Source organism: Gigantopelta aegis, chromosome 4 (assembly GCF_016097555.1).
Source record: "Gigantopelta aegis isolate Gae_Host chromosome 4, Gae_host_genome, whole genome shotgun sequence".
Taxonomy (NCBI): Eukaryota; Metazoa; Mollusca; class Gastropoda; order Neomphalida; family Peltospiridae; genus Gigantopelta; species Gigantopelta aegis.
In genome coordinates, this window is record NC_054702.1 from 39,432,751 (window position 1) to 39,455,139 (window position 22,389).

General features: G+C 35.4%; 1 protein-coding gene across 13 annotated transcripts in view; it reads right to left on the reverse strand.

Annotated features, from left to right (window-relative positions):
- Positions 1–4,622: 4,622 nt before the first annotated feature.
- LOC121370530 (trithorax group protein osa-like) overlaps positions 4,623–22,389 on the reverse strand; it is an 80,593-nt gene continuing 62,826 nt past the window's right edge. For 5 of the 13 annotated variants that reach the window (XM_041495818.1, XM_041495828.1, XM_041495829.1 and 2 more), the window contains 11 exons: positions 21,777–21,997; positions 21,355–21,372; positions 19,329–19,424; positions 17,320–17,511; positions 16,447–16,666; positions 14,707–15,766; positions 13,875–14,200; positions 12,620–12,712; positions 10,180–10,385; positions 8,328–8,457; positions 4,623–7,750 (listed from right to left, as the gene is read on the reverse strand). In XM_041495818.1, the coding sequence (XP_041351752.1) occupies positions 5,370–7,750; positions 8,328–8,457; positions 10,180–10,385; positions 12,620–12,712; positions 13,875–14,200; positions 14,707–15,766; positions 16,447–16,666; positions 17,320–17,511; positions 19,329–19,424; positions 21,355–21,372; positions 21,777–21,997 (4,943 nt within the window). In that variant the 3' untranslated portion in view covers positions 4,623–5,369. The remainder of the gene's footprint in view (positions 7,751–8,327; positions 8,458–10,179; positions 10,386–12,619; positions 12,713–13,874; positions 14,201–14,706; positions 15,767–16,446; positions 16,667–17,319; positions 17,512–19,328; positions 19,425–21,354; positions 21,373–21,776; positions 21,998–22,389) is intronic. The other 8 variants (XM_041495819.1, XM_041495820.1, XM_041495823.1 and 5 more) reach the window with 8 other exon arrangements.

Below are 22,389 nucleotides of genomic sequence, written 5' to 3' on the forward strand. Positions count from 1 at the left end.
AGCATTGACCAACAAGTGCTATCAGTTTGAACAGAATTTAGAAATTGTAGCCTCTTACGGATGATATTTCACCCGTCATCATTGTGCAAAATACTTGTGCTTGCTTATATATAATTTGTGGTTTTTTAAATTTATTTATTTATTTTTTCATTATAAAACAGACTGAAGTAATAAAACAATTATGGCACTGTGATGAGGTCAATAGGTCTTATGGAGGGTAAATTTTTAAAATATCTATTCCCTTATCAGGTGTGGGAACTATCCAATCAAAACTGAGGAGACAAACTTTAAAATGTTATAAAATCCACTAAAATTTTAAAATTTACTAGCCACAATTAAAAATTCACTAGCCCTACTTGTCTTCAAGTTGATAAAATTTTACTAAATAATAGTAATAATCAGATATGTCACCTAAACAGGGAGAGCTTAAAAACACTAACATCGGGAGAATGGGGTGGTGGCAGGATATTCATATTTACAAAATAAGACTTAAAGGAGAGGGCAATTAAGGCATTTGGCCTGGTATGCATATTCAACGATATATAATGCACATTATTGCTTAATATCAACACGTATAATCGTATAGTTAATTAATAAAACGGTTAAATGTGATGGCTATTATATATAACGGGCGCAGCCATTTTGTACCATCTCAGTGAGTACGCCCTCTGGCGAGCTGGTGGTTACGTAATACTTAACGCGTAACGTCAGGAATGAGCTTTAGAACTAGAGAAACACAATCTACCTGGTTTTTGTGGGATGATAAATAGTCATACAGTGCGATGTTCTGTAATAATACACATCCCAGTAAGCCAGCAATAAGTATATCCAGCACTATATATATTAGTTTTCAATACAAAATAAAATACCATTGTCAAAGTGGCTACACAACAAGTCGAAACAATTAACAATGTTTTGCCCATGCATTAACCTACGTACTGAAATGATACACGGAGTGTTTTCTTAGTTGATTGGTCTATGCTGTTAGTTGCTTCTACCTGTGATTCCTGATTGGCAGGTGTGTATTTGATTGGTAACCAGACGAGCCAATTAATTGTAGTGGTCTAGACACAAAAATACATACCGGTATTGTGGAATATTACCTGTCGCCCCTAAAATTGTAATGGACATGGTTTATTACTGTAAATAGTTCTGTAAAGCTATTAAGTAGACTTTTCCATCAAAAACGACAGAACTGACCAATTACATAGTCCCAAAGAAAAGAAAATTATCACTTGGGTATCATGGGTTGTCGTTTTTGCTCCAACGTAGCATATCAATAGGCCTAATTTTGTACATTTTTCCTTTGGATTATTTAACAGAGAAAAATACTATAACCACATTTTGTTCCGTTAATGCAACATGAAATATATTTAGTTAAATAGTTTATTATAATATTACGTCATTTATGCCGTTTTACAAGTCAGGTTGATCAAAGAGAAGAGTCTTGTTGAAAATTACTGCTTTTGTTTACACTGTACATACAGGATATGGTCAGGAGCTGACGTCACTTAGCCCTAAGCTATCCCACCGGACGTCACAAAAATGAAACAAAATGGCTGCCCCCAGTTAGCTGGAATAATCATGTTTTTTTTATTAACTCTAAACTTGCGCGTTTTTCATTTGCTAAAGTGTCAGCATGTGTTTGGTGGTCCGGGTATGCATCTTTCCAACACATAAGGCTCTTGTTTGAGTTGACCCTACCTTTAACTGCAACATTTGACCCCAAAATTTCACAAACCGATGGGCATGGCAATAGCAGTTATTTACTAACCTGACATGAACATCACTAGAAAGATAATTTCTTTATAGATCACTTGATACATGTATATATTTAAAACCGAAAACCATGACCAATTTTTACATTATGGCCCACAACAAAGGCTGTGGTATATATGCTGCTCAGTCCACAGAGAAGTGCATAGAACAGATCTCTCTACTTTTTGGTCACAGCCTTTGTGGTGGCAGGTTTTCACTCACTCAGCCCTGCAGACACCGACACCTCTTTAATCCAAACTGGACTAGAGCTTCAACCCTTGAAATAAAAGTCCAGACTTACTGTTCTGAACTTACTTTTTGTATGTAGTCATGGTAGTCTTCACAATCTGTGAAAGGCCAAATCCTTTTCATAAGCTCAAGGTCCCAAATTATGTTTTTGTCTAGCTTCACTTTTTTTAGCCATCATTTCATATTCTGACAGCGTAGTTCACTTGTTTGAGCACTCACTCCATTGTGGGCTGCAGAAAATACCTCTAATTTATCACCCAAGTGATCAAAAGTATGTTTCATTTAATGACGCCACTAGAGCACATTGATTTTTTATCTTATCATCAGCTATTGGACGTCAAACATATGGTCATTCTGACAGTTTTTTTTAGAGGAAACCTGCTGTCGCCACATAGGCTACTCTTTTAAGACAGGCAGCAAGGGATCTTTTATTTGCGCTTCCCACAGGCAGGATAGCACAAACCATGGCCTGAACCAGTTATGGATCACTGGTCGGTGCAAGTGGTTTACACCTACCCATTGAGCCTTGTGGAGCACTCACTCAGGGTTTGGAGTCGGTATCTGGATTAAAAATCCCATTCCTTGACTGGGATCCGAACCCAGTACCTACCAGCCTGTAGACCGATGGCCTAACCACGATGCTGGTCCCCAAGTGATCAATGTATCCCTCCAGCAAGTGATAAATCACTTGACGCGCTTGTTTATTTAATGGTATGTGCTGTCCTGCTTGGGGGAAATTTCATCTAAAAGACAATAATTAAAACACGAAGTGTCACAATATCCACCAATTAACTTGAAATCTGAATATTTATTCAACAAGAGATTTGTGAGACTGCTGTAACCATTTCTTTGACAATGTACAAATTCACCTGTCCTGGGGAAACAGTACAGGATGTGCCCACACCACCCCACCCTGCAAAATAAAAAAATTTATCAAAGTGCCTACAATAATCTTGTGGTTAGCAAATGAATACAATGTTATTCGTTACTGAGAAAGATAAAAGATTTTAGTCAACTTACTTTGTTTTTATGGAAGATTGCCATTTATATGAAATACATTAGTTTACTCTTGAATACTAAGTATGCTCCTCTTAAACATTGCACCCGCCTCTTGATAAATAAAGTTTGTTTTGTTTAATGACACCACTAGAGCACATTGATTTAGAAATCGTCGTCTATTGGATGTCAAAAATCTGGTAATTTTTTGAGTCCGAGAGGAAACCTGCTACATTTTTTCATTAGTAGCAAGGGAACTTTTATATGCACCATCCCAGACAGGATAGCACATACCATGGCCTTTGGTATACCAGTCGTGGTGCACTGGCTGGAACAAGAAATAGCCCAATGGGCCTACCGATGGGGATCGATCACAAACTGACTGTGCATCAAGTGGGCGCTTTGCCACAGGGCTACATCCCTTCCTCCCGCCTCTTGAATAATGTAGATGGCCTCTTACAGGCACTGGAATAAGCATCATTTCAGATTACCACAAAATAGACCTGGTAAACCATGGGTTACAACATATCAAAATTAATACATTTATTCCCATTATTAGTACTATAAAAAACCCAGCAGATTCTTTTTAATTCATTGAAACCACTGTTATTGTACTTAAACATAAGTATATTTGATAAAAAAAAAAAAAAAAAATGTTAGGGCGTGTAGTTTTTGTTTAAATAAGGGGCAGGACATAGCCCAGTGGTAAGGCGCTCGTTTGATGTGCGGTTGGTGTGGGATCGATACCCGTCGGTGGGCCCATTGGGATATTTCTCGTTCCAGCCAGTGCATCATGACTGGTATATCAACGGCTGTGGTATGTACTACCCTGTCTGTGGGATGGTGCATATAAAAGATCCCTTGCTGCTAATCAAAGAGAGTAGCCCATGAAGTGGCAACAGCGGATTTGCTCTCTCAATATCTGTGGTCCTTAAGCACGTCTGATGCCATATAACCGTAAATAAAATGTGTCGAGTCTGTTGTTAAATAAAACATTTCTTTCTTTGCTTAAATAAAATTTTATGGAGAACAGAATACCTTCTCAATTTTGCTGATATGTGGTAACCTGAATGACTGCCCAATGCCTGTTTTTAAAAAACCTGCACACCCTCCCTAAAAAAATTCCTACTTCTGCCCCTTTAGGAAACATCAAAGTCCATTTACACACATGAAGACTGATCCTTTTTGTTACTAAATCTGCTGCAAGTGATGTCAACATTCATGTCATCGAAACAAAAATTCTTCCCATTTCTTTTGATTAGGAGGTTTTTTTTGGGTCAGTTATCCTTTACATTAAAATGCTTACAAAAATGGTAAAATTGGTTAACACAAAGGTCGATAGATTTAGAATTCAACTTTCAACCAAATATTTTAGTCAGGATCAAATCTTAAGAAAAAATATATAATATTGTATAAAAAAAAATATCTGCCGTAAAAATGGTACGGCATAATGCATATTCCTATTTCTTTTTCTAGGCTAGCAAACAAATCTGGTTAATTCATGTGAATGTTGGCGTATCTTTTTACTTTCAATCAAGTACTGTACTAATAATTGTGCATTAAGACCGACAAGTTGTTTTAATAAATACTTATGAACAGATCACAAAGTAATAACCACAAAAATATCAGAATTTTTATGAAACAAATGATTTTGATACATATATGTTCATTGTTATCTACATGCATGTAAGTTGAGAATGATCCAAGAAGTGTAATGTAATAATTTATTTGTTTTTAGTTGTTGTTTTTTGACAATGGGTATAAAGCCTTTCACAATAACATGAATTGATATTCAGTAACCAACACGTACAAACAAATCTAAATACAGCCACGGATCACTGATGCAGTATGACTGCGTATATGAATACTGCACTGATCTCAACAACACTTAAAAGTATACAGTGAAATCACAAAAAAAAACTTTTATTTTAATAAATTGTGGCATGAAATTATCTACATATATACTGTACAAACACAAGGAAGAATTATTTCAACATTTTCTTTTACAAATTTCATCCAATCATACTACATTCCAGTTGAAATGGAATGGAATCTGAAAATGATAATCTGAAAAAAAATCATCACATCTTTTCTGGCTGTCGATATCACCACCCAATCAAATGATCCATGATCAAAGGCAACCAATGAAAAATGGCATGAGTAACAAAATTATGAACTCTGTGATAAAATGACCTGTACTAGTGTTACTACATACATTGTATGTCAATGGGGAAAATCTGTAATTTAATAAAACGTTTTTAATGTTTTGGTGATGAATAAAGGTGCACATGCCATATTGAAACATCTTTCAGCAAAGTGATATGGTATATTTTTTTTCCTCTCAGGAGCCCGTCCCAAGCTCTAGATCAATGTGAGCACTCGTACAAAACATCGGACAAAATGTTGGCAACAGTCTGATCTAAAATTTGACTCATGACCAATGATAACAAGCGACCCTGCTGATGAACGAAGAGTGACCTATTCTCGGGAATACGTGCTAAGTGTAACAGAATCATGGCAGATCTTCTGAGCATGTCAAGACTAGTTCCCATGATTTCAGGATTATTCTGCAGAGCGTTTATTCCCTGTGAATTGGCCACCTGTAGGGCGTTTTGTTCTGCAGTCTCTAGAAAGTCTACAAGGAGAGATATACACGGGTGTTGTAGAGCGATGGCTCTCGCCGCACTGCTGTCGCCTTGGACTAGTTGTGACAGTAGTACTATTGCGAACTCTCTTGGAACCTGTTCTTTCCTATTTGCTAAAAGTTTCGACAAACACATAAACAGTTCGACAATCCGCTCAAATGGTGGCGTTGCCAGCAGGAGGTCTACATTTGAGTCGTAGATGCACAACTTACACAGGGCTTCGAGAACAAGCCGTTGGGGCGACAGGACGGATATAGAAGACATGGTGGGCAGAGGGTCCCGGGCACAGGATGCTGGACACACTGCCCAGTGGAGCAATCCGTCCAACATGGGGAAACAGATTTCTTCAGGATACATGGACAGGTTGAGATGGCCACAAATGTTTGCGAATATCACCAACGTGTTCTCCCGCAGTTCCTCCAAGTAGCTCCAGTACCACTCACCATTGTCCTCGCAGACTTCGTTCAGCTCTTCTGATGATTCCGTGTCGTCTTTTTCAAACTTGTGAGCCTTCGCCCGAGGTAGGTGTTTATGATGAAGCAGCAACAGCCTTCCAAATATGTTCATGAAAGATGGGTGCTGGGACATCTCACTATCGTTGCCGGGGATGCAAGACAGGCTGCGAAAGATGTTGGAGATGCAGACACAGCGCCTGCCCAGTTCTTCTTGCGATTCGGAGGTCAGTGACAGAGGTGGTTCGTCGTGCTGGTACGCCTCTTCTTCCAAATCACCGTCCACTAGAATCAGGCTCACGTCAGAGATCTCAGATATACTTTGATCAGCTGATGTTTCTGTTAATCCCTTCTCGGCAGCAGGAGCACACACCTCTGGGCTTTCATCTGTTACTGGTGGTGACGCAGAGAAATCTTTGTGATCTACCTCCTGTGACAAGTCTTGTTCATGCTCAGATGGGGAACTGATTTCATCAATGGAACCATTTCCATTGGTATCACATTTTATACTTTCCTCGACCCCATTTTCTGATATGGTCGATTGTTCCTTTGAAGGGGAATTTTCTTGGCAATTGTCGATATTTTCTTCCTTTATAGTCACTTTGTCTTTCTGCACAGTAAAATCAATTGGAGAGTCTACTGGTCCATTGGAAATACTTGGTGGTTTTTCCACTTTTTTCTCACTGTTTTCCAAATTCTCATGCTTTTCTAAACCGTCATGTTTTTCCAAACAGTTCTCACTATTATTTAAATTTTCACAGTTTACCGAATTCACACTAGAGTTACTTTTCACTGGACTGTCATCAGAGTCAATGACAGGTTCTTTCAAAACGTCTGAAATTCTACTAGTGTTACTTGGACCACTTTGATACAGTGCAGGGTCTCTTGGTTCTATTTTGATCTGCACTGTCTTAATAAAGTTATTTCGAACCTTAGTTTCCTCGCAAGTCGAGGATTCACACACACCATGTTCCTTTTTCACTGAGATTTGACCCTCCCCATCCAAACTAATATCAGCAGCAGACACATCCATGTCCTCTTCACAACTTTCAGAATGACGACCTCCTCCTCCTCTTCTCGCCTCAGAATAATCTTTATCCGTATCACTTTTGCACTTTGTTCTCCGTTTTTTCGAAAAGAGCTCGCTTAGCAGTTCGTGAGTGGCACCGTTTTTGAAATGTGTGCATATGTGGTCTGTGATGTCCCCACCACCGAGACCCCAGTGTTGTTTGCGGCCCATGTAACCCGAATACAGATCCCACTTCTTGTCGTCCTCGACCCAGTTATCCCTCGTGTTGTCTTCCACTTTCACGCTCTTCCCATCCCTCGTCACGCTCGTGTAGTTACCCAGACTGTCGTCCGTGCCCAGCACCATGGGTTCCTCACACTCTTTGGGAACATCTCCCTTCAGAAGTTTCTGCCTGTCCTCGTACCCGATCTCTATGTCTTCACAAATGCCGAACATTTCGATCAGAGTTCGCCTGAAGTGCTCGAGTAGCACCTCAAGCAGGCCTGGCAGGTGCGTCAGGCTGAAGTAGCTGACAGTGGAGTCGTCAAACAACAGGATGTTAAGAGTGTCAAGAGCCCATGTACTCTCGGCCAGCAGACCCGACTTCAGGGCCATCATCAGTCTCCAGGCTTCTATGGAGCCTGAAAAACAAACCAAGGCTTTCGTAAGCAACAACAAAATGACAGGGCGACTAAAAACATGCTGATAACAACGGTGTAAAAGTTTGCTTTAATTTGACTTTTAAGTTCCTGAAATTATATTTAATAGCAAAAATATATAATTATATATAAATTATATATATATATATATATATATATATATAAATAATATATATATATGTTGCAAAGGTGAAAAAACAAGTACACACAAAAAATTTCACAACTACTTATGATTATCACTAAATAAATTATATAATAAATAATAAAATAAATAAAATATTGCCAAAAAAACAAAAGCTGTAAATCTAATTTTGCTTTTCCTTTGCAGCATCAAGCATTACATTTTTTTTCTTTTTTTTTCTCTCACAAAAACGTTTAATTTCATAATAAAACCGGGAACCAGAAACAAACTATTCTTATCTATTACTGTATATATATATTTTTTAAAAATTGACATCCCCTCCATCCCACGAGATATTTATTTATTGAAGTTGAAAAGATGAGGAACACTGCCTTAACAATGACTGGATGAAAGAATGAAATGCCAGCTGTTACTGACCTATGTCTTTGCTGGTTAGCCGTCGCCGTTTAGCAAGCAGTGGCTGGACGGCCTCAACGCTGTCAAGAGGGAACACTATCTCCTTCTTAGGAGGGAACTGAGCATTAGCAATCATTGTACCCGGCTTCTGCTGCAAAAGAACCAGCAGGACTGTCAGAGAGCAGATTAAACAGAGGAGAAGAGCTAATCACTACAAGCAGATAAATAAATGTTAAGAAAGTACATTTCTCAAAGCCGTCTTAATCCACTGACGAATACACACAGTTGCATGATCTCAAAACATTTACAATATAAACACTACGAACATGAATCCATTACCCATGGTGTTCACTACCTTTGAAAATAGGAAGTGGTTTCAGAAAGGATGGCAGCTATATATATATATATATATATATATATATATATATATACACACACACACAACAACTGAATGTGTGGATTCATAGACCAGAAACTGAGTGGCAAGTATATCTAACTATATTCAACTAAGACCAATATGATTTAAGGGGCAAAAAATTAATATGAAATGTCATTGAAAAATAATGACACAAAATATATATACACCTAGTCTTTAAAAGAACTACAGAAGTTCAAAGATTCTGCCCACTGTACACCACTCTACTTCAATATATTAGAAAAAAAACCCAGACTGTGCAAAACCTAATTTGAAATCTTTTACTGCCATCAAAATTCAAATTATGAATATGAATCCATCAATCTGTCATTGCTTTTATTGTTTACAAAGCTCTACACTTTTCACTGTTTTGAGATCATGCAGTTCTGGTGTAGCAAATATTAGCCAACTACTTACCACTGGGCAGCTCAAAGCAACAACTGTAAACTTTATAAATATATAATCTTTTCGTGCTACCTAAAGCTGGATACAACTTAACACAAAAAATAAATTTCAAGTAGATATCTGATTGGGAAAGGGAGAAAGTTTTGTTGTTTATAATCTTTTTGAGCTACCTAAAGCTGGATACAACTTAACACTAAAAATAAATTTCAAGTAGATATCTGATTGGGAAAGGGAGAAAGTTTTGTTGGGGGGTAGGGGTTCCTCCTAGAGAAGAAGCCAGGTTCAATAAACAATACAACTGAAATTAAAAAAGTAAAACAAAAAGTTTCTCACAAAATATGCAACTATGATTAAAATGTTTGTGTTTCATTAAATATTAGTAATATGTATAAAACGAAACAAAAACAAAACAAACTGCTACGCTTTTTAAATATATGTATCTAATTATAAACATTAAGAAGTAAACTAGAAAGTAACTAACTTTGTTTTTAACAATACAATTAACACATAAAAATACAGCACCAACCAAATATTAAAGTACATTTGGCTCCATTTTCATAAATCATCACATATTCTATTAAATTGTGCTAGCATTTATGTTTGTAATTATCATTAATCCGTAAACAACCAATATATATATATTATTAGGCTAAGTTAAGCTTTATAACAGAAAAATGGAAATATTTTTGTGAAAACCAAAATATTTATTCATATTTGTTTGTCAGAACATAAGCCTAATTATGTGGAAGTAATTGTTTCAAAATATTTTCATGGGTAATATATGTATAGTATAGTATATATCTAAGAGGCATTAAAAAGCTTATTTGATAATGGCAGTATTAAAGAACACCACATCACCAGACAGATCATGATAGATACTACAATAAGATGCATAAAAAACAACTACAAAGCACTAGAAACAGCTACTATCAAATCTACATTAGAAATCAGGGACATGAAAGCCTATAAACCTATTCACAGGAAAATGAAATTATAACGTAATTAAAATTCTTGACTTGATGTACACATAATGGACGCCTTGAGCTAGCTTACCTGAGGTTTTGAAGAGTGCATGTACTGCTTATCTCTGGCTTGGGGGGACGCTCTCTGTGCCATGCGACCATATGGTCCCATGGGGGGTGTACCAGGGGCTCCAGGCGGCATCCCACTCAAGCTGGAGCCCAGGAAGTTTGGGGCACCCGGTTGATTAGGGTACCGCTGGGACATAGGTGACCATTGGTTCATGTCTCGACGAGCATCTGGGAAAAGTTAAAAAAGAACATTTTTCAAGTTCAACTTCAAAACTATTGTTCTGTATAACTAGCTTTTAGAACTCCTCCCTCACCCCACATGTCCCCATCCCTCCACCCCCAAAAACATTGTTTACCTAACACAGAATGTGTATCGACAGGGAACATTTTGTTCAGAATTGTGCCACGATTCCATATGTAACTTTAAGGGATCACTACACATTTTTAAAAACATTAAATCGTAATTGTTAATCAATTTTTACTGACTAGAAATATCACTGACCAAGAATTAAAAAAAAAAATGTTCCCTGGTTGATAAATATGTAAAATAGCAAAGTACAGGGGAAAAACCATTATTCCTTTAAATATTTATAACATAATTGTGCAAATGCACAATCATTTTTTATTATGTCTAATTATTAACTGCTGTTAACAAGAAACTGTAACTAATGGTATTGGTCAACTATTATTATTGACTATTTCAAATACTAAGTACCGTAGTAAAATAAACAGAATTAAATGATTATTTGAAAAAAGAATAAAACTAATATTAAAAAGAAATAAATAGATGTTCAACCAAGTAAGCAAAACTAAACAAGTCTTGATTACAAATTAAGGGCCGAATTTACAAACCCCGTTTATGTCTTACACGTATGTAACTACATACATATCAATAATGCTTAAACAACTGTGTTTAAGAAAAACAAGCTTCATAAATTCGGCCCGAAGTTGTCAAGAATAGATATTGTTACCAAGAATAGTTCATCATACTGAAAGCGGTAAACATTTTGAGCAATACATCTTAAATTATTTTAAGAACAATAACAAACCACACTGTTTCTAAGCTAACAGAACTGAGCAAAATGTGATCTATTTTGATGGTCAAGTACCAAAACAAAATTGTAATGATTTTTTTTTTGATTTTTTTTTTAAACCTCCGATACAAAAAATAAAATCTGTCAAATTTGTTTTGGTAGCAGTGCTAAAACTGTAAAATCATTAATTACGGGAAGTATTACATCAAATATTAGTGCCAAACACCAAGACATATAGCAACATAACAAAATCAAATGTTATCAAATCTTCCAGTATGCAAATAACAATATGGTTACACAGGGCTGCAGAAAGTACTTGCCTGCTCGCCAAATGCGAGTAAACATTCTGACGGACAAATTAAAATACGCAACTACCAGTCCGACGGTCTTTTTGATTTAGTTTTTCATGTGATGTTGATCACTTACCAAGTGTTCTTAATAATATTTTGTCAATACATCTATATATATATATATATATATATATATATATATATATATATATCATTTGAAGTGATGACACCGTGTATTATAATACGGTTAATAATATATTGTTCTATATAGAATGGCGGACTAGTAGAAATTCTGGTGAGCTAGTAAATTTGTGTTGTTCTGGTTCGGCAGGCTAGTGAAATAATTTCCATTTCTGCACCCCTGTTTATACATACAACTGTAATAAGTAAGATACATTTTCCATAGAAGGTTAAACAAAAAAGAGGAACAACTAAGACCACATCTAGGAAATATTACATCTACTTCCTACCAGGCAGTGACTGGCAACACATTAGATATTAGCTGAAATAATAGTTTACTTCAAAATCTTGGGAGTGTGTTTGCATACATTTAAACAGCAAAACACAGATGTACGTACGTTGGTACTTCAGTGCTCCAATTATATAATAGCAAGGAATAATTGTTCTTCAAAATGTTCAATTAATGATGATCGAAGGACATGTTTAGATTGCAATGTTATGCTATGTGATTTGAAATTATTTGGCAATATCATTAACTTGTATTGCAATTCATGACACGATACTGCAAAAATACTATTGCCCAAAATTAAATAAGAATATGACTCTTGAATGACAGAAAATTTATATAAATGTAATCAGAAGTTCAAAATGTTGTTAACATGAGCTTAATACATAAAATTATAAATTGAAATTTTATCTAGGATGCTAATACTATTATTACCTCTAAAGTATTTGCATCCACTGTAAAATGCAAATTATCATTTTAAAAAGTTATACATAAGAGCCAATTTAATTAATTAGCTCTTATGTGGAGAGGGAAAAAAAAGTGTGTTAAGCAAATGTGAACAGATGTTTATCAACTATCTGCACCCAAGATTTTGAAAAAGTGAAAAAAAGAAAAAAAAGATTTCAGTAATGTGAGAGGACCAGGATACAATTTTTTTCATCAATATCATACCATCATATTGCATCATGTAACCTTCATGGTGGGATGCATAGGTCACATGACCAGGGCCTGGCCTCTCCACGTAAGGCGATTGTTGAGTAAATGCTGTCAAAAAATCATGCCAGCCATTTTATTCTAGCTTATTGATACACCGAATGCATATTTTTCATTATTATTCAGGTTTGTTAATAATAAGAAAAATTGATCAGGATTTGTTTTTTTTTACTCAATATATCCTGTATTTCTATTTATGAAGATAGAGATTTCAGAAAGTTTTTTTTTCAGTTTCATGTATTTTAATAAAAGATATCTCCAAAAGCCACTTTTGTTTGCAGAAAAATGAAGTTTAATTAGTTTTTTTAATGAATACCAGTAAAAACAAAAACTTGAAATAGCAAATCAGTTGTTTACACTAGTTGAAAATGTTTCTTTTTTAGAAAAAAATATGTGAAGTTACTTTTGACTAGTCCATTAGGAACTCGTCCATTTACATAGGCTTATCACAAAAACATTGCTCAAGTTATAGCCAATGTTATATAAGAAAAACCTAATTACACAAAAACATATTCCTTAAAGTTACATATATTTATGAATTTACTTCTAACCAATACACATGGCAATATACCAATGTGCACAGGTCTGTTTAAAAAAACAAAACATATATATATATAAAACACCCATTAGAAGAGATTCGTTACAAAAAGTTAAGTTTGTTTTAACGACACCACAGGAGCACATTGATTCATCAATTATCGGCCATTGCTTGTCAAACATATGGTCATTTTGACACAGTCATAGAGAAAAAAACCTGCTACATTTTTCCATTAGTAGCAAAGGATCTTTTATATGCACCATCTCATAGATCTGTTACAAAAACATGTTACTTACTTTTACTTTCCTGGGCCCCGTTCCACGAAGCAATCTTAGCACTAAGATCACTTTAAGTGCATAACTAACGTCAGGCCTTCGGATTTCACGGTAACAATCGGTTTCAATACCGTGTCGGTAGCATGTCAGTAAAATCAGGGAACCGAAATTTCGTTTCCCATGATTATTATATCGACTATTCAACAATATATAATATAAACAGTATCTAATGGGTTCCCATGATTACAAGGCACTGAACTGAAAAAGTGTTTCCCCGGAAGTTTGAATTCCTATGGCCTGTAATTTATGCACTTAATGCGATCTTAGCACTATGATCACTTCATGGAACGAGGCCCAGAATCTAACACTACTAAAAATCCTCTTAAGCTTGTGAACTAACCTGGTGGTATATGCTCCATGTCTGGATATCGCTTACTGGGTGTTCCATAAACTCCAGAAGACATCTCCCGGTTCATCGACGGCCTCGGCACGGGATACGAGCCCGGCTGGGCACCGTAGCCAGGGTAGACATCTTGGCTGATGCCTGGTCGTGGACCAGGGTAACCAGGGACCTGCCCTGGAGGAAATGACTGCGAGCTGGTGAACGGTTCCTGCGGTGGCCGTATGGGCTGGTTACTGTACGGACCAGAATACATAGGATCCTGGCCGGGCTGTACCGTCGGGCGAAACTGTTGACCAGGATGTGTTGGTGACTGTTGGTCAAATCTGGTTTTAAAAAACAAGAGGAATTTTATATAAATATTACGCAACTTAATTCTATCGATTCTCACCCAAATTTATATGAATGTTTTAATATGTGTATTCAATCATTATCTTTAATTTAGCATCAGACAATTGGGTAAAAGCCCTTTTCAGTTAAGAAAATAATGCTTATAAGCAGGTTTCAGAATTAAATTGTGACACCATCATGACAGTTCTAAGAAACATTTATGGCTTTATGAAGAAAGAAAAAAAATGAATGTCCTTTATTTCATGCATACATTAATGTTTTCGATATCTTTTTTTTAGCATGGTGCAGCACCATGCCTCAAATGGCTAGCACCATCTTGCCATAATCAGCAACATGCTGCCCTGAGTTTAAACAAGCCTTTTTCAGTAATTAATTCTAAAATTGCCTTCATAAAACAGTGATAAAGGTATTATTAATTGATAAAATATCTACCTTGAAAACTTAAAAGAGTCATTGGCAGTCTTAGTCACAAATGCATTACCTTTCCGGTCTATCAAACTGTTGACCAAACGGAAATCTATTTCCCGCTGAACTCTGTGAGCGAACGCTGAACTGACTGGTTGGCGGAACTTGTCCTGGTGGAAACGAATCAGCCCGCGAGTTATTCGATGGATAACTGTCAACAGGTGGCATCTGCCTGGGTGGGAACGGAGATGACGATGTTGATGCAGGTATCGAGGGAGACGATGAATCACTGCTGTTAAACTGTTCCGCCTGATTGGGGTTTGGTATTCGACTGCTCGACTCGCTGTAACTGTTCGACTGAGCCATGCCTGGGTAGGAAGGCATATTGGGTCCCGGACCTGGCCGAGAACTGAAACTGCTGCTGGGCTGTTGTATGTTTGTGAACTGTGGCACTTGCGAACTGTTGCTGGGCCGCTGCTGACTAAACTGGGATGAAGACGTCGCCAGGTCATCTGCAAAGGGATCCTGCACACTGATGCTGTCAGAATTCGAAGGTATTGAGCTCACAGAGCTCGGGGGGATCGACATTGCACTTGAACTAGGAGCTACCATAGTATTATTTCCTATCATGCTGTTGGCTGATAGCACACTGTTCCCCATGGCATTGTTCTGTTGAGAGTTGTACGCACTACCGGACATCATCGGTTTGCTGCCCGGCATGTTGCCCGACATCATCGAATTGTTCATCATGCTCCCACCCATCATGTTATTAGAAGGCACGTTTCCACCAATCATACTGTTGGGTGGCATATTGCCCGGCATCATGCCACCCTGCGGTGGCATACTTCCAGGCATCATTCCGTTTGGCGGCATACCTCCTCCCATCATGCTGTTTTGCATACTGTTGTGCCCTCCACCCATACTGACAGGGTGGGACATGTTGGAGTGGGAAGGCATCATGGCATTAGGGTTCATCATGTTGTTTGGCCCCATCATCCCTCCGCCCATTGGGCCCATGTTCGACTCGGAGTTCTGCATGTATGGAGGTGGCATTCCCGGAGAGAACGGATCCATTCCCTGGTTGTTGGGGGCACTTGGTGGCCGGAATGCATCTTGTGATGAACCCTGAGAACCTGCTGAAAGGTAAAACAAAATAACTTTAATAGATTGACAATGGAAACGTTGATTGATGGGGCGTTCTCTCCTTATACGTTCAAGTCACACCAACTTGTGAATGCATGCAATTTGCTGTAGAGACTTTAATCGTATGTGTATTTGACTAATGTCTAAGAATTTAGGTTAAAAAAAAGAAGAAGTTTTTTTTCGTTTAACGACACTACTACAGCACACTGATTTAGTAATCATCTCCGATTTAGGTGTTCACAAATACGACTCAATCGCATGCGACTAATCACATGATAAGAAATCACCGTAATATTAGCAGAAAACATTTTTAATGGGGTTTTTTTAACATACTGTATCAAAATCTGTTAATATTAGTTTATAAATCCCATATTTGTATCCTTAAACATTTTCACCGACACTTAATATTTTGTTATCCCTCCTGCATTATTCTCATTGTACTAATACTGATAATGTGTACATTCAAGAAACTTTTTTGTCCTGCTGTGATCGTTCTTGACATATTTCAATGCCTTATTTTCCTTCTTTTTTTCCAAAGACAAGATAACATAAAATAAAAGGTTATTCATTTTGTTTACAATATCTGTCTGTGTATATCCAATGTGGTTTACATCATAACTCAAATTCATGGCAGTCAAATCAGAACATATGGATAATCTAAAACAAACCATACCTGGAGAAGGAGCCCGTTTATTTTTTTGTTCTCGCTTCTGTTGCAAAGCGGCTTCCATCTGAGCAAGAATTGGTTGTGGATCAATTCCACCTTTATCAAACTTGCATTCATATGCAAACAGATACTTGATATAGTTCTTTTTCAGAGTGAACGCAGCACTCGCAGAAGATCCAATATTCACAACACCACAAATTTCTTTCCACTTCTTAGCTTTGTTAACCTGTAAACACACATGTAAAAATATTAGTTTACAATTCTTCGATGTTATTATAAAAATATTTCTCACCGTCATCAAATACATGAAAAGTACAATATTTTCTACATTTATATTGAATCTGTTATTCCCTGCATATGTTTGGTGGTAAGGTTGGTCATCAGATAATAAATATATGTTACATTAATTTCAATTTAACATCATCACATTGGTCCAATCATAATGCAATTTTCTTTTCATTTCTCGATGGATATAAAAATAATGTCATGAAGGAATGTTATATCTCATGACATGACTGAGTGCTATTGTTATGAAAAAAAAATTAAATTCAAATTCAAATATTATGAACTTTTAGTGTTATTACTAGTAAGTAGTTCTTCACCAATTTACAGTTTGCTCATGAATTTAAAAAAATAGATATCCCAATGAACGTAAAAGACAATCCTGAACCCAACTAGAAGGCTACATAAGAGTTGTTCTCTTTATGCAATTAGCCGCACTGACTTTTTGCAGGAGATTTGTCGGCCATACAAAATTGTTCCGATTTAGATGTTCTCACAGTATGCTTCTATTACATACAACAAGTCGGTTCAACTAATCGAATAATGAGAAAGCCCCTATAAAAGGGCAAATGTGCAGTACTATCATTTATTATTCACCTCAGTCATTCCGCCTTTTTCACGCACACAGAGGTAGAGTTTAAAAAGATCAAGGGGTTGTTTGCTGATCACTGGCATTGTTGTGACTGGTGTTCCCTTTTCTTCCAGAAAGTACATAAGCTTTTCCAAGAACGGTCGCCGGTCCGGTTCAGAACCCATTTCAAACATTTTCATCACGTCACCGCCAGACTTCTAGAACAAAAATTGAACATATTTAAAAATAATAAAATGAATACATTTCTACACACATTTACATTTCTACACATATTTACATTTCTACACATAAGATAGATATCTACATTTCAGACATGGATCACATTCAAAATGACAAAAATGTCACAAAGTAACTTGAGGTTAAAAAAGAACACACTAAAACAACTGCAATGGTTAACCCTGGATTATCTTACCCTAAATAGTAATTACACTAAGATCAGACATAACAGTATTAACCAGTTATTTTTTATATAAACAAAACATACACACAAAAAAAAGAAGAGAAAAGGTAAAAAAAAAAAAAAAATCATCAAATCAACTATCATCTTCACCCCACCTCCCAGTAAAATATTTTGAACATGTAGTTATCATATTTTTAAAATACTAAAAGACAAAAGTACCACACCTGAGCTAAGCCATGCTAAAATACAAAATAATAACAACATTAGCATTGACAAGATAACATGATGAATATATCACTATTACATAAACTATTTTGTAATGAGCTCTATTTACTACTAAAAAATAATGCAACCATGAACCTTGGTCACAGCTGAGATGTCTAACATATAAATGGTTGAACAGATTAACAATTAAGAAGTACCATATACAGGTGAACAGTGTGTCAATTTAACAGAAAAATATAAATAAAATTCTCTTAACAAACAAGATGACCATCTCGTCTATTAATGTCCAAAATATGGGTCCCCAAAGACCTGGTCTAGAATACCAAGTAGCATTTTCCATTAACTACTAAAATTGTCAACTTCAATATGAAAAATCCATTATTTAAATTTGTTTTTACTTGCTATGTGCATTGATGAAATATTTCATCATCAATGAATATAAACTTGTAAAATATAGGTGAGTTTAAGCACTAGCAATATTAATGTGTTTTGGATACATTAATGTTTATAATAAGTAGGTCAAGCCATTATAAAGTTAGTAAGACTACCATGCAATGCTGGTATGCATTTTAGTCCAATAGTAAAAAAAAATATAATAATAAAAAAGATTCAGTTTTTAAGCCAGTGTTTGGGGGTTTGTTTGTTTTTTTGTTTTAAAGTCATCATAACATAATGGACATTCATGACAATAATCTTGTTATAAACTTGGGAGTCTAATTCAGTAACTCTCTTAACATACCGATTTCACCGTGCCATGCAAAAAGACTTGCAATGCCGATGCGATGTTGCTTAAAAGAGCTGTGTGAATTAGGCCCCTGGAGTGCACAAATTGATCGTCTATATGCCTTGGACAACCTAAAACATGTTACGGCCAGCTTTTCCGCTGTTGACATTTTTGAACCACGGTGAATGCACCAGGTAACAAATCCTAATTAAAATGTGTGTGCAACCAAGAGATAATGCTGGACAACCAACATCATGTAATGATTGCCCTCTTGGCAACCAATACAATTTACTATTTGTGCACCCCTGTATGCAATAAATGAATGTATACCACTTATGGTATTCCTGAAATAAATTAACCATGCATAACAATTCTTAAAATAAATAACTGCAAATGAAGAAAAATAAATAAAAATAACCAAAATATACTGCATGAACGATGTAGCACTTTTTGGGGGGGGAATAAATGTACATAATTTGTGAGTAAAATTAGTAACAAGAATCAATACCAATGCCCAAAACAAAGGAAAACATGGTGAGGTGGGCAAATGATAACCATATCCAAAAAATTAAAATGACCCAGTCACCGGGTCAAAGCGTAAAGGGAAGGATAACATTTTGCCATCTGCCTGCCTGGCAGTTACCCACTCAACATAACTGACTTACAAATACTCCCGTGGGATTAGGACTACCAATATAGCCAAACTCATCCGGAACAGGTGAAAAAATGGGTACTCCCCTCATGCCAGGTATGTCACCTTCCTAGAACAAATGCACAGATGCCCCAGCATTGTCAACAAGAAAACAAGATTTTTATTTTTGGGTTTACTTTTGAATATTGTAATGAAATTAATGTTTAAAATAACACTTCTGGTTAACTCCAAAAGTAGAATAATGAAAAAACATGATGTTTGGATTTTTTTTAAATTGGGAATCTTAATAAGTTCAAAAATATATTCTACAATATAAATAACATTTAAGTTTAACTTGAGCTAGAATAAAATAATAGAACTGATTAGTTTTGGATTTGTTTTAACAACTTCACATATGGATTATAATATTTTTAACTTGTGAAATCACTTCAATGTCTTAAATAAAATTTAAAAAACCCCAACAAATTGGTAAGTTTAGATATAATTTAAATTGGCACGGTCATACAACCAAATCAAACCAATAAAAAATATATCAACTTCCATACAATGCATGAATTTATTTGTATCTGTAAGTGCAACAAATGATATTTAAACAAAATTTTATTTTTGTTTTTGTTGGTTTTTAAACATTTAAGCAGGACTAAATGACAAATGGATATTTTCATAAAACAGAAATGCAAAACCACCAATGACAATATGAAACATGAACAACAAAGATTTTTTGAATATCGAGAAATATAACATTAAGTTTGCACATGGCTGCTTGATATGATCAGACCATTACGTACGTACACACATATATGAATACATTTTCACTTTGACAGAACAACACTAACAAAGCCAACACTTATAACTGACTTATATTGTTTAAATACTGACCGATATACACTTTTATATGCCTAAAGAATTTGGTGGTAAACTAATATTTATTAATGCTCTCACACACACAAACAGTCATACATGTATACAATATCTCATGTTTAAATTTAAAAAGCAAATCAGTGCTGTAGCAAATGAATTTTAAGTGATGCACATAACACATAACATGAACATTTGACAACAAACCAGTTAACAGAATATTTCCCAAATAATTTTTATCATTGTTTTAAGGACAAAGTGGGAAATATAATTCTAACCTCACCCCAATTTATGAACAAAAAAAGAAAAATTGTGTTAAGTCTGGTTAAAAAGTCAATTTTTACATCTATAAAAAATGGCATGGTTCTTTTCAAACATTTATAATGGGTAATTTGATAATTTTCAAATAAAAAAGAAAATATGAAAAACTATTTTTATTGTTGATCACTTGTAAATCATTTGAGCTTTTTAGATCATACTAAATTTTATAATAATTTTTTTTTGTTATATTTGTTTGTTTGCTTAATGTATTAATGCATTATGAAAAATAATTTTTAATGTAAATTATTTTGACAATCTGACAAGATTTTTAGTGGTATTATATACAACTATGGGAACTTTAGGCACTTGCCAAAATGTTTGTTTAAATTGAACATGACAATTATAGATCTAGTCCTGTATCTATTCTCAGATGTAACAAGAAACAGGGTAGAATGTATGTTTTTGTCTGCATTGTCATCATCTTGGTTCGTTCAATGGCAGTTTCAAGTTTAAAAACACTACAGGAATTTCTTCAATCATACCCTTTTTGCGCAATCATTTCCTAAGGACAAAAAATCATTTTTGCTATGTATTATCACACACACACACACACACACACACACACACACACACACACACACACACAGATTTTCAGATTTTTTTTCAGGGGAAATGTTTTGAAACAAAATATCACCAGTTAACAGAGATTTTTATAAAAATATTTAAAATATCAGGATAAGTGATGTTATTAGTATAGGTCAGGTTACTGAACCACACCATTTTTTGTTTTGTTTCGGTTTTTAACTGTAGTTTACAAAGCAAGCGGTGCGACATTTGTTTTTGTTTTAAATCATGCACATTAATAGTATTTGCACGGTATTATCAACATGGAACATCAGGAGGCTGCAGGCTATACTCACAAGAAAGTTTGTATTGCACTGAAAAGTTAATTACCAATCATTGCTAATTTTATTTTTTTAAATCTTATAATCAACGTCAAAAATAGAATGTGAAATTGCACTGAACATATCTTGAGACAAAAAGTAGGCAATAAAGTAACAACTAAATATTTCATTAACATAAATACCACTAAATAAAAACATATTTAAAGGTGTACATTCATGTGTGTGTATTTTCATTTATTAAACCAGGAACTACTATGAAAATTTCTCTACAAAATCAAGAATAAATTAAACAAAGGAGTGTGAGAAATTAGTTTTGTGTTTTGGTGTTTTTCAATAGATATTTTTAATGATAATGAAATGAAACTGCAACATAAGCTTAAAGCAGGACTAATAACTATTTCTATAAATGGCGGTTTCTTCTGTACATTAAATTCTACCTTTTTCTTTTTCTCTGGTGGTTCGTCTGGAAAGGATGGCATTGGAATACAGTTCATGTTGGGCATCTGATGTTGCTGTTGCTGTTGCGGTTGCGGCTGTTGCTGCGGTTGCATCTGTGGCATGCCGCGCATGCTGTTCATCACCTGTGGGGCACTGGTCATCACCGATACACTCGTCACGGGAGATGTGATGCTTGGGGTCACAGTTGTTGTCGACAGACCTGCAATTGGCAACAAATCATTAGATGTTCTAATTGTAAACAAGTTGTTGCTGCAAATACATGATTTTGTTTGGAAATGATGATATAGGTGGGTTGTGAGGGGTGGCTCCATTAAATATTACTGATTTATTATATAACATTTAGTGAAATATCTTAAAATATCAGTGAAATAAAAGTGTTATCAGTCACTCAGTGACGATAACACATTTTTGGGGGTAAATTCTTTGTTTGTGTGTGTTATTGTCACTGTAGAAAAGTGTTATCTTCACTGTAAGAAAGACGGAACTATTTTGCTGCTGGCATTTTAAAAATAAAGGTAAATTGCCAAAAGTTATATAATAAATAGAAAATTTCATGTTTTTTGTCACATGATTTATATCTCATCGAGTGAA